At 43.0% G+C, this 12,692-nt stretch overlaps 1 protein-coding gene across 1 annotated transcript; it reads right to left on the bottom strand.

Moving 5' to 3' along the window:
- Positions 1-1,442: 1,442 nt before the first annotated feature.
- On the bottom strand, positions 1,443-8,976 carry Pin4 (peptidylprolyl cis/trans isomerase, NIMA-interacting 4). The gene is made up of 4 exons (XM_021629451.2): positions 8,795-8,976; positions 6,702-6,775; positions 2,427-2,546; positions 1,443-1,623 (listed from the first exon to the last, which is right to left on the bottom strand). The coding sequence occupies exons 1-4, from the start codon at positions 8,835-8,837 to the stop codon at positions 1,465-1,467; spliced, it is 396 nt and encodes a 131-aa protein (XP_021485126.1). The 5' UTR covers positions 8,838-8,976; the 3' UTR covers positions 1,443-1,464.
- Between the last annotated feature and the right edge of the window lie 3,716 nt (positions 8,977-12,692).

Genomic DNA, 12,692 nt, shown 5'->3' on the forward strand with positions numbered 1-12,692 from the left:
GATCCACCTGCCTCTGCCTCTGCCTCTGCCTCTGCCTCTTGGGAGTTGGGAGTAAAGGTGTGCAACACTATGCCCCGCTTATGTTGGTGTTTTGGTGCTATCACAGCCCCTCTTTGGGTTGTAGACCAGATAATGGTTCAAAGCCAGGTGTGGACAGCCAAAGCTACACAGAGAAACCCTGTCTCAAAAACAAAACTAAATTTTGATTTACCCTCAGAAATACCAAGTGCGGCATTGTTTATGCAGTCACCAAAGAACTAGTGTTTAGAAAGTGCCTACTGTATATTGAGTATGTCACACAGGCTTGTTTAATCCTTACCATAACCTTTGCGGTGGAGGGTTTTTTGCATTTGAATTGAAACCTCTAAGGTTCAGCGTGACCCACCTATTGATGAAACAAGACTTAACCTTGTACTGAATGAAAAGCAGCTATATAACCCCAAGCTCTTCTTAATTTCATCATGTGACACCCAGTGCAGGGGTGGGAGTCCATACCAAAACAGTTGTGGACACCAACCAGTGCCCTGCAGTTTGGACACCACCCAGAGTTGGTGTGAGACTTAATTTTAGGCCTTGGTTCCACAAAGACTGTCTTCACAGGGTAGTGGAAAAGAATTTTCTCCCAGTGTGGGAGAACTAAACAATATCCCCTTTTCAAGGTCCTAATGGCAAACCATTAGGGGGAACCAGTGATTTTCTGGGCTTACAGTGCATAGGTGAGGGGTTTTTGACCGGAGCATGGGTGAACAAAATAGTTACACTGGGAAAGTCCACCCAGCATGATGATCACTTCCCCTTGGCTGTGAAGATAGAGCCCTCTTCCCCTAATCCTTTCCAGCCTCTCCATGAAAGCCAGAGGCTACATACAACTAGAGCAGCTGTGAATATTTGGGTAAGGGTACAGTGCCCCTCCGTGCCCCTCCTGTGAGGGAATGTCAACAAGCCCAGCTGTGATAATCTTTCGCAAGCAAATTGCAGAGGTCTCACAAACACGCATACACGCTCAAGCACATACACACACACACACACACGCCTTAATAATAAAAGGAGAACGTTGGTTGGTGTTGAATGGCTGCTGGGCCACCATATGCTATATTAAAGCAATACGTGTTCTGCAGATCAGAGTTAACTAACCTGAATTATACTTTTCATGTACTAATTCACCTACTAGATGCCCAAAGTTTTCAGCGGTCTAAGATTTGACTCCTCAGAGTTAATTTATGAGACACACGGGGGGGGGGGGTGTCAATGTTAGTTTGGGAGAAATAAATAGGACATAAGTTAAAAGAAGTTTGCATGAGTCATCATTGAAAATTGATAACAAAGTGACTGCAGAACGTATTGATACACACCTGATTTTTTCCTACAAACCCACACTGACAGTTCACAAAACATGAGGACTATTTTATACCTTTTAAAGAGAAAAAAACAATATAGAACACTTATTCAGTCTTTCATAGGATTTTATTTTCTCCCTTCAACCATAATAATATGATATCCAAATTTTGTTTTAACTGGTGGGTCCGTAAACACAGGCTTTTCCATTCCACTTACAGGCAAGGCAAATGCCGCTTCTTGAAATGGTCCCACCATGGACCCTCTGGTCATCCAACCCAAGTCACCCTGAAAAGTCCAAAAGATACATGTTAGCAAGTGATAAAAAGAGAACATTTCTACTGTAGCTTTAGAGAGTTTTCCCAATATGACTACAAAGGCTCAATGGGCTGCAATTATTCACTTGTGCTATGGAGGCGCTGACTCATGAGGGATAAATGGGGGGAGGAAGTCTAAGACTGGATGGAGCATGAATACTCATAATACCACTGTATTTTAAAGTGATCTGTGAAAGATTGGTCATACCTACATTTAGACATAGGTAACTCTGTGTCCTTGGTGCTTGGTTTTCGAAGGACATATCTCACACAGGTTATATAATGTACTTTCAGAGTATATATATATACTCTTTCCCATCTCCTCTTCCATACTCCTTCCCCTCAACACAGATTATTTGTATGCAACTGCTCATAAATTAGACATTGGTAGACTAGGGATCAAACCCGGGGCTTCACACATTCCACACAAATGTTCTACCATTTAGCTACATCCTTAGTCCCACAAGCTGGACATTTCTACTTTTTGAAACAAAGATATGGCTAAAATTAATGATAGGACATAGTTCTTGCTTTTGGATTTCTTTTTTTTTTTTAGATTTTGAGATAGGGTTTCTCTGTGTAGCCTTGGCTGCCCAGGACTCACTTTGTAGACCAGGCTAGCCTTGAACTCCTGCCTGCCTTCTGCATCCCAGAGTACTGGTATTACAGGCGTATGTCCCTGCGTCCTTTGTGAAGGAAACTTTTATTTGTTTTTTGCAGGGCTCATGCTCCTAGCATGACAACAGAACATTCAAATGCTAAAAAGTAACATACCCCTTGCCTGGCTTTATCTTCACTATATTGTGAGGCCACTTCACTGAATCTCATTCCAGACTTTAGCTTTTCCATGGCTTCCATGATTTTGCCATGTTTTTCACATAGAATGTGTCTGACCTGCAATGGAAAAGTATGTCCAATTAGTACTTGGAGAGGAAAATGATTCTTTGTGTAGGAGTCACACCTAAATTATCCATGGTAACTACAAAAACAACACATTAACTCAGTCACTGAACATTGCACAAGTTTGCCCAGTAGAGTGACTGCCAGAATCCCGTTTTTCTGAGAAAAGGTTCTCATATAGTCCAAGATGACCATGAACTCAATATTTAACTGAGGATGACCTTCAACTCCTGATCTTCCTGTTTCTTCCAAGTTCCAGGACTACAGGAATATCCCACTCTATCCAGTTTCTCCCTTATAGAAACAGGAATCCTTCAGATTAACTATTGAAATCTGAGGTAAGATTGAGCTACAAAGAGTCTTTTGCCCACAAAATGGCTTCCCAATGAGTAGAGGTACACAGGAGCTATAAACACATCAAAAATGGGCCAAAGAGGGTCAGTGAGCTGGCTCAGGAAGTAAAGGTACTTATTGCCAAGGCTGACAACCTGAGTTCGGTCTCTAGAATTTGACATGGAAAAAAGGAAGCACCCAACTCCCACAAATTGTCATCTGATCTTCACACATGGTTCATGGTATGCATGCATGGAACACATGCATATGCACACACACACACACACACACACACAATATATATATATAAATAAAAAATACCAGGGCTTGGGTAGACAACCTTCTTTCTTTAAAACTGATTTGAAGTTATGTGATTATGTGGATGGGTTTGTCCATACGCATGCAAGTGCCTGCAGAGGCCAGAGGTATCCGATTAGCTGAACTGGAGTTATAGGCAGCAGCTGTGTGCCACCTGAAATGGGTGCTGGGAACTGAATGCAGATCTCTCAAAAGAGCAACACATATCTTTAACTCAGCGCCATCTCTCAAGCCCTTTTAAAAGAAACTTATTCCTTTTATTGATTTTGTACATTTGTGTAAAGATGCATGTGTGCCATAATACTCATGAGGAGGTCAGGAGACAATAGTTTTTTTTTTTTTTCTAATACCACGTGGCTCCTGGGGATTGAATTCAGGTCATAAGAGCTGGTGGCAAGCACCTTGTTTAGAATGTTTCTAGTCCTATACAGAGGAGACAGGTACACAAACTGGACAGCAAAGGACGGCTTCCGGGGGAACAAGAATGCCTCAGATATCATGCCTCTGTCATAAACTCGGTTGTCTGCTCTTTAATCACTCACCCCCCTGGTGATGTAGCCTTACCAGGCCATAGAGGAAGAGGATCCAGAAAATCCTGGTGAGACTTGATAAAACTATGGGAAGATGACAGAGGAGGAGAAATCCCTCTTTCAGTGGTCTAGGGGAAGGGGATAGGGAGGAAGGGTGGAACTCGGGGGAGTTGAGGGAGGGAGCTTCAATCGGGATATAATGAAAAAAAATTGTGAAAAAATTAAAAAAAATAAACAAGAAAGGGAAGAAGAAGATAGAGAAGATGCTGGGGGTTCAATCAAGGAAAATAACTCCTGATAAGAGCTGAAGACCAAAGCCAGGCACAGTGGCACATACCTATAATCCCAGCACTAGGGAAGACAGAGTCAGATGAATCTCTGAGTTCGACGTCAACTTGGTCTACAAAGCAAGACTAGGACAGCCAAGGCTACACAGAGAAACCCTGTCTCAGGAAGAAAAAAAAAAGCTACAGACCAGGGCCTTCTACTCCTTGCAAAAATATTAAAGAATTGGTTTTTTTTGAAACAGGGTTTCTCTGTGCAGCCTCGGCTGCCCTGGAACTTACTTTGTAGGCCAGGCACGACTTGAGCTCACGCAAATACACCTGCCTCTGCCTCCCCAAGTACTAAGATTAAAAGGTGTGTGCCACCTGGCCCAGCTTCAATTTAACATTCTTTTTTCCCCCCTCGAGACAGGGTTTCTCTGTGTAGCCTTGGCTGTCCTACACTTGCTTTGTAGACCAGGCTGGCTCCAAACTCACAGAGATCTGTCTGCCTCGGCCTGAGTGCTGGGATTACAGGCGTGCACCCCTGTGGTCGGCTCTATTTAACATTCTTGAAATCATTAAAGCATATGAGTGGAGAGCAGATTAGTTGCTGCTTTCAATTAAAAATGAGGTAGATATCATTGGGTATTGTGGCCCATGCCTTTAATTCTAGCACTTTGGAGGCAGATGCAGGCAGATCTCTGAATTCGGAGCCAGCCTGGTCTACAGTGTGAGTTCCAGGACAGTCAGGACTACAGAGTGAGACCATGTCTCAAGACAACAACAACAGTATCCACAACAAAACATTTAGAAATGGAGTAGTAAAACAGGAAACAGGTTAGAAGCTTGTAATTCCAGCACTTGGGAGGTGGAGACAAGAGGATCAGAAATTCAAGGACATGCTTTACTACGTAATGAACTTGAGGCCAGCCTGGGCTAAAGAAGAGTCTGTCTCAAAAATAAAAAGTATACATGTGTTGGGGGGATAGGAGAGAAAGGAGGAGAGGGCTCTAGTTATAAAGGAGCAGCAAGAGTAGTCTTTATTTAGGGTGAAAGGCTTGGGGTATACCTCAATGTTCTGTTTCAATGTCAATATTATGACCATGCTATTGAACTATAGTTTTAGAAAATATTACTATTGAGGGAATCAGGGTAAAAGATACAAGCATTAAACAAAAAAGCTTAATAAAATTTTAATCCCAATCTACCCTCCTACCTAATTACATGCCATTCCTTTTCATTTATCTCCCATGTAGCCACACTGGGGTCAGGATGGCTACTTAAAGGTCTATGCATCTGAGTACTCTCCTACGTTGGGGGCGTGGAAAGAGTACACATAGCCTAAATGACCCTAGAATATCCTTTATGAAGATGCCATGCTGGGCACCAATGTGCCAGTTCTCATGAAGCACAACCAAGCCAGATGCCCCCACCCCAGACTGTAACAATGACTACCTCTACAATTGAACACATGATGACATAGCTGGGCTACGCCATGCTTTATGAAAATTCTCTTGGGACACCAGACTCCCACCCGACACAGTTAAACGTTCATACAAGTACAGAGAACAGGGGCTAGAGAGATGGCTAAGTGGTTAAGAACATTTGCTGCCCCTGCAGATGACCTGGATTCAGCTGCAGTCATCCACACTGGTAGCTAACAACCATCTGCAATTCCAGTTCCAGAGGATCCGCCACTTTCTTCTGGGCACTGCATGCACATGGTACTGACACACATACATCCAAAACAAGCCTAGAAAAAAACAGTTTTCTGTTCCTCATCTCTCACTATCTCTCAGAGACATAGGGGTATTGAGTAGAACAGCTCAGATCACACTTCTCATTCTTCTTTCTCTTCCTATATGTCTATGGTTGAATTTACAGTTACAGGCAATGGAATCTATTCTTTTAACTTCCTGTATCCTGACCCAAACAGAAAAACCAGTTGTTACATAACCATAGTAGTACAGTTCTCTCTGCAGATGCTCGTCTGGGATTAGATGGCTAAGTGCTTCAAGTAATTATTTGCTGACTATCTTCTATCCGTGGTCAAAGTAACAAAATTTATGTGTATGTGTGTAGGTCACAAAATAATCCTTTGTAGGATGCCATTCACCTTGTTTTTTTTTGTTGTTGTTTTTTGTTTGTTTGTTTGTTTTTGTATGAGCTCTTCTATTGGATTAGGCTAGGCTAGTTAGCTATAGTCAGGAATGGAATTTTAAGTATATGCCACTATCTCCAGCTTTTTAAATATGTGTATATGTGTTCTGGGAATCAAACTTAGGTCCTTTTCCCAGGCATTTTACTGACTGAGCTATTACCTCAGTCCCTAAGTTAACACATTTTAAAGAACAGTGCTAAAAGTGTGAAAATTCTACCGTTTAGAAGTGAAACTTGTCTTTGGTTTCTAGTTTGACCATATTGTCATTTTGGTGTTTATTTCTTAAACAAATTTCTCTACTAATTTGCAAATGGGAAAATTAAATTGAAATTTTAGTTTCATATTTTAAGAGCAGAGATGGCATATACTTCAGTTTTAAGGGACACACTGGGTTAAAATTTAGAAGCAGCATCATCTTGTCTTTAACTTCGTATGAAGCCTCTTAGCTAAGAACAAGTTACCCATACTGCCTTCTGTTTGCATCCACGAGCACACCTTAATACTTCATAAGGAAAAAGGGGGGGCAAGCAAAATAACTCACCTTTACGGCATTGCCACCACCTTTAGGGCCCTGAGACTTCTTGTCAGCACTGTCACTCCCAGAGGCTGCACCTCCTTTAGAAAAAGAGAGGAGAGGTACTCATTTCAGCTCGACTTTGACATTTATAGGTAAGTCCATCTCACAATACACTATGACCCTTCCATTAGAGCTCCAAGCTCCAAACAGCTATATGGTGAGTCACTTCCTCTGTGACTCACTTCTAATAACAGGAAATGTGCATTACAAAACACTTCACAGAAAATGAGAAAGAAATGTGTGGGCATGGATGAATGAGCTCTAGGAGCCTGGTCAAGGCTCTATGGACCCCATTTCAAATCTTGCCTTCTAATGGCAGAACACTAAACGCTGCCATTATACAAAATTATATATCATTTCTTTCATGTTCTGTGACAGTGTGATTTACACTTGCAATTTTAACATACAAAATCTCCACGAATCTTATTTTGAAGGCTTTGGTTGTTATCTCTACGGGTGCTTGCGAATGCTGTATTAAAAAAAGATACTACAAAGTATATATGCCTAAGGAATGTACTTACGCAACAATCTCTGTAGTCTACCACAATGCCTACAGATTTCCTCCTGGCAAGAATTTGTGACATTCAAGTTATCAAGCACTGGTAGCACATCTTACTACTGTTAAGTTTTGTGTCGAAGACAGGGTATTAACTGTTAGTGGCCAAGGTGTCTAAGAACTACACCTGGACTGAGTATTTAGTTCAACAACTGCTTCCTAAATAAATCCTCAGTTCCAGGTGTGAGGGGTATAAGGTCAATAGGGTTCATAGCTGTCACCAAAGAACTCACATTCCAGTGAGGAAGACAGATAACTTTCTGAGAATACAATAGGTTAAAAAAAATGTGGATGGAGAATTTAGAAATAGACATCTTAGTTAGCCAGGGAATATTTAATAGATGAATAAGAGCTGACCAGTTAAAGAAGAGCAAGAACACCTCCCCCCATGCATAATTCTATTTTCATATTTATTTTGGTTTTTGTTTTGAGAAAGGGTCTATGTACTTCTGGTGACCTCAAACTCAAATCTTCCTGTCTCAGCCTCCCAAGTGCTGTGGCCTGGGTTTGTGGCACCTCAACCATTCTCATCCTTTCTTTAAAACGTCTTGGTGTCTTGAGCCTTTGAGATATCACTGTACTACACTCTATTTGTCTCTTCTCTGGATTCCCACAACCACAATTTTAATCCTGGTCATCTCTATCTCTTACTGGAACTACTGAAATGATCTCTTTAAAGGACTTCCTGGTGCTCGCTTCGGCAGCACATAGACTAAAGGACTTCCTGGCCCCTAACCAACCTTACTAACATCATATACAGCATCCCCACAATTTAGTCTTCTGCTTTAATTATCCTCACTCACTCAATTTGTCTTGAAGTTTTAGTTCAGCAATGGTGTACTACACAAACCGTGCTGTTTCTCATCGGTGCTTTTGGGGCTGGACTCTCTTGGGGCAAGTGTGTTTTGCCCTATTGCCGCTGCTTATCTTGGCCTGCCCAAAGTATCTCCAGTTTGTTTCCTTACCCCCTTTCCACTTTCTGTAATATACCTATCTCTCAGCACTACATTCAATACAGTAATTTCTGGCTACTACCTTTCCCACTTCTTCCAGGGATGACTAAGAGCTGTGTCTTATTTTTCTAGCCTGAAAGCACAGCGATGGGCCTAACACCCGTCTTCAAGAAATGAGACCCTCAAGAGGGAGTGTGGGGGAATGTTATAATGAGACCTATACGGCCCACTATTGCAGGCTTCCTTTTACTGCTGGCGTTTTACCAGATTAAAGTTTAGTGGTAATAAACCCTTAAAACAGTAATTTCAGGTTACGTGAAACCATCCTCACCAGCTTCTATTACCCACAATGACGGTCCCTGCACTGAAGCCACTCACGCACTTATCCGTTCTGATTTACCGGAAAAAAAAAACAAAAACACAGACCACAGCGGCTCGGAGGACCACTGGTCACCTGCTGCTCGGCTTCTGACCCCCACAGCTGCCGGCCTAATCCCGTCTTTCTCCTCATCCAACCCCAAGTTCCCTGATTGCCTCGGCCGGTCTACCTTTGCCCCCTTTTCCAGAACCACTTTTCCCCTTCATTGGCATCTCTGAAGCTTGCGGTTGAACTCCCAGCTGTTCCGGTGATAGGAGAAGCCCCCTTCAGGCCCCGTAGGTATGCCCTAAACAATGCCTGAAAGCAGTGTCAGCAATCAACCACTTCCGCCGCGGTTCCGGAAACAGTCATAGCTTGGGACAGACCCAAGCTTGGGCTCCTTGACCAATGAGAGCTGGAGATGTTTGACCAATAAGAAGCAGAAGCCCAATGGCGAGGCGGAGACAAAAGTTTCCCTGAGGCTTTTTCTTATGTCTTTTACGCCCCCTCATTTGTACCCACTCTAAAGTCTCTCTCGCCCCCGCCCACTTTCTCTGCACATGCGCAGTGCAAGCCTCAGGTCACTGCAGGTCTTTGGCGTGGGCTCTTACGAATCCGTTGGGGACTCTAAACAAAAGGAAAACAGCGAGAGCTGAGGTGATGGTTCTCTTCTGTCCTCTCGCCTACACAGGCGAGCACTCTCTGGTGGCTTTTCGTTTTTCATTTATTCATTTGTTTGTTTATATTTTTGCAGCAGTAGTTGATGGGGTCCAAAAGATGGGAGAAAAAGCCTATCATCCCACTGCCTGTGGCAGAAAACTACCATGAGAAACATTGGAAGCAGCCTAAATTGATTTTAAAATGACGACTAAAAACTGTTATACATAAATAGCCTTAAAGAAGGTTACAGAACAAGGTGTAGAATGTGATTTTTTAAAGTTATATGTCATGTACTACATAATACATGTATCGAAAAGACAGACAAGCTATTAATACTTAATACAGCAGGACAGCATGTGACCACTGTTGTCGATCTATATAGTCATTCTTTTTCCTTTTTAAAAAATTATTTTTTATTTCATGTTTTGCCTGCATTTACATCCGTGAGGGTTTTAGGTCCCCCGGAACTGAGGTTACAGACAGTTGTGAGCTGTTATGTGGGTGCTGGGATTTAAACTCAGGTCCTCTGAAAAAGCAGACAGTGCCCCTAAGCACTGAGCCATCTCTTCAGCCTTTTTTTTTTCTTTTGGTTTTCGAGTCTCAGGGTTTCTCTGCAGCCTTTGCTACACAGTCACTTTGTAGACCAGGTTGGCCTCGAACTCACAGAGAGTGACTCTGCCTGTCTCTGCTTCCCATCTGCTGGAACTAAAGGCATGTGCCACCACCATCTGGCTCAAAATTCATATGACAGCATAGCATAATGCAATTTAAAGCTTGGATTCTGGAAGTACATAGCCTACTTTCAAAGCTTCTCAATTAGGCCTGTGACCTTGAAGAAGCTCTTAGGCTCAATTTCATCTTGTGGGAGATGGAGTTGATAATAATGTCTGCTTATAGAGTATCAGGAGAATTAACTTCATAGATGATGGCTAACTCAGGGCATTTACTTAAGATGAATGGCTTTTAAATTTGCATCCCAGTGGGCTCTCCTCTCATTCTCACTCAGTCTCTCTTTTTGGGATAGGGTCTTGGTAAGTATTCTAGACTGTTCTGCAACTTCCACTGTCCTCCTGCCTCTGCCTCCCAAGTGGTGGGATCATAGTCATGTGCCACCTGAATCTGTTTCTCTCCTTATCCACATATATGTAATATATATATAATACACACACACACACACACACACACACACACACACACACATATATATATATATATAATCCTTCCCTCTTCCACTAATACTTTTTATATATGACACCTTTTTCTGTATTCCATGAGATCACCATCCCATTTTGGCTGTTTGACTCAAATTTGTTTTTTGCAATACCCAGGATCAAACCCCTCTCACAAAGGCCAGGCAAGAGCTCTACCATTGAGCCACACCCCAGGCAAAAATTTAGAGCTTTTACTTTGCTGCTGTTCTGCAGCCCAAATTGGCCTTCCATTTCCAGTCCTCCTGCCTCTGCCTCCTGAATGCTAGATCACAGACAGGTACCACCAGTCTCAGCCTGAGTTTTGTGTTTGAGCAGTCACTTGCTGGATGTGGAGGTGGCTCATGCCCTAAAGAGTAGTTATTTTTCAGGTTATACTCATCATCGAACAGGGCCTAACAAGGTGCCCTTTTGTGATGATGTGACTTCTGGACACATTTTGGTCCCTTCTTGTTTCAGATTGGCAGCATCCACTGTGGAGAATGCCTCCAGTATGGAAGGGGTCATTGCTTTTCCACATCAGAAATGGGGAACCTCCTACCCCATGCTGACTTTCCCATGTCTGGTTGAGAGGTGAGGTGGAGTGCTGAGCAATAACAGTGTTGACTCATGCTTAGGGCCAAGTGGGTCAGATGACCTCTCTGCCGTTGCTTTTTGTTTGTTTGTTTTTAATTAAGAAGGGCCTTTTCTAGAAGCAGTGGCTACAGTAGTGTTGGGGTAGGAAAGTAATAAACCAGTGTGCAGACCCCACCGAAGAGTCACTGTGAAAGCTGGGTATAGTGGTACGCACCACCCTAGCACTGGGGAGGTTGAGGTAAAAAAAAAAATCCAAAGTTTGAGGTCACCCTTGTCTACACAGCCAGAATCTCTCAGGGGGTGGGGGGGAGGTATCTAAATCAGGCAATGGAAATATAGCTCAGTCAGTAAAGTGCCTGCCATATAAGCATGAGGACATGAGTTTGATCCCCACAGCAATGTAAAAATACTGGGCATGGTGGCATGTGTCACAACCCTGGTGCTAGGTAGATGGTCACAGAAAGGTCACTAGTCCATCTGAAACAGTGAGCCCCAGGTCCCAATGAGAGACTTGATTTCAAAAAAGTGGAGCACTCTTGAGGGTTGACCTCTGCCCCCCCCCCCCCCGCCGTGTGCCCCACAGTCATGTACATATAGATGTTCCTGTGCTCCCATGCACACAGGACATGACAAAACAGAGAACCATAGTGATGTACTTTGCCTGGAACCTTGTGAGCCTTCTGTGTACTGGAGCAGATAATCACAGCTATAAAGGTAATAACCAAGCCTATGTGTATGACTGACTTGGTCTAAAGCAGTGCCCGAAGACCAGGAGCTTCAGAAAAAGAAGAAGGCTCCATTGCATGTAATTTTTTTTTTCTATTCAAGGAAAAGGCAATAGGCAAGTAAAATGGCGAATTTCTGAATTCTTGGCACTTGGGAGAGATAAAGATAGGAACGTAAGAAATTCAAATCCGGGCTGGGGACATCTCAGTGGCTAAGAGCGCTGCCTGCTCTTCCAAAGGACCCGGTGCGATTCCCAGCACCCACACGGCAGCTTACAATTGTCTGTAACTGCAGTTCTGACACCTTCATACCAATGCCGCAAAGGATAAAATTAAATGTTATTAAAAACAATTCAAATCCAACCTTGGTTCGATAGCAAGTTCAAGGTCAGCCCGGGCTACCTGAGAGCCTATCTCAAAAACGCTAATAAACATAAGGGTAATGTTATCAGAGAAAGCAATGATTAAAAAAGCCCAAGTCTCTATAGGGTTAAAGTGTGCATCAATCTGTGGAGCAGAGTGACAAATTATCTGAATAGAGGGCAGAAGGAGCAGAGAAGCAGAAGATTCAGCCTTGAAACCATGGTAACCTTTGCTGGAGTGCAGGAGTGACTCAGAGCCAGTAATGGCTGCTAGTTGTATTTTCTAGTAATGATCTCCTCTGACTAAGGCTTTTATATATTACTTGAACAAGTGAAATGAGGAAGGGAAGCTGGCAGCCCTCTACCCAGGAAAAATCGTTCACAAACTTGGCCCAGACTCACTGCCCAATCCAACTGCACCAGAAACAAGAGGCTGTGGTTTCTCATCTGTTAGGTATCCCAGCAATACTTTGAAAAGAAAAGCTTGAAGTTGTTAACAACGCAGAGATCTTGTTGACCCCATCCCAGGTGGGCAGTGCATAGGGATCTCTGGGCCC

This window comes from Meriones unguiculatus, chromosome X (assembly GCF_030254825.1).
Source record: "Meriones unguiculatus strain TT.TT164.6M chromosome X, Bangor_MerUng_6.1, whole genome shotgun sequence".
NCBI classification, from domain to species: Eukaryota; Metazoa; Chordata; class Mammalia; order Rodentia; family Muridae; genus Meriones; species Meriones unguiculatus.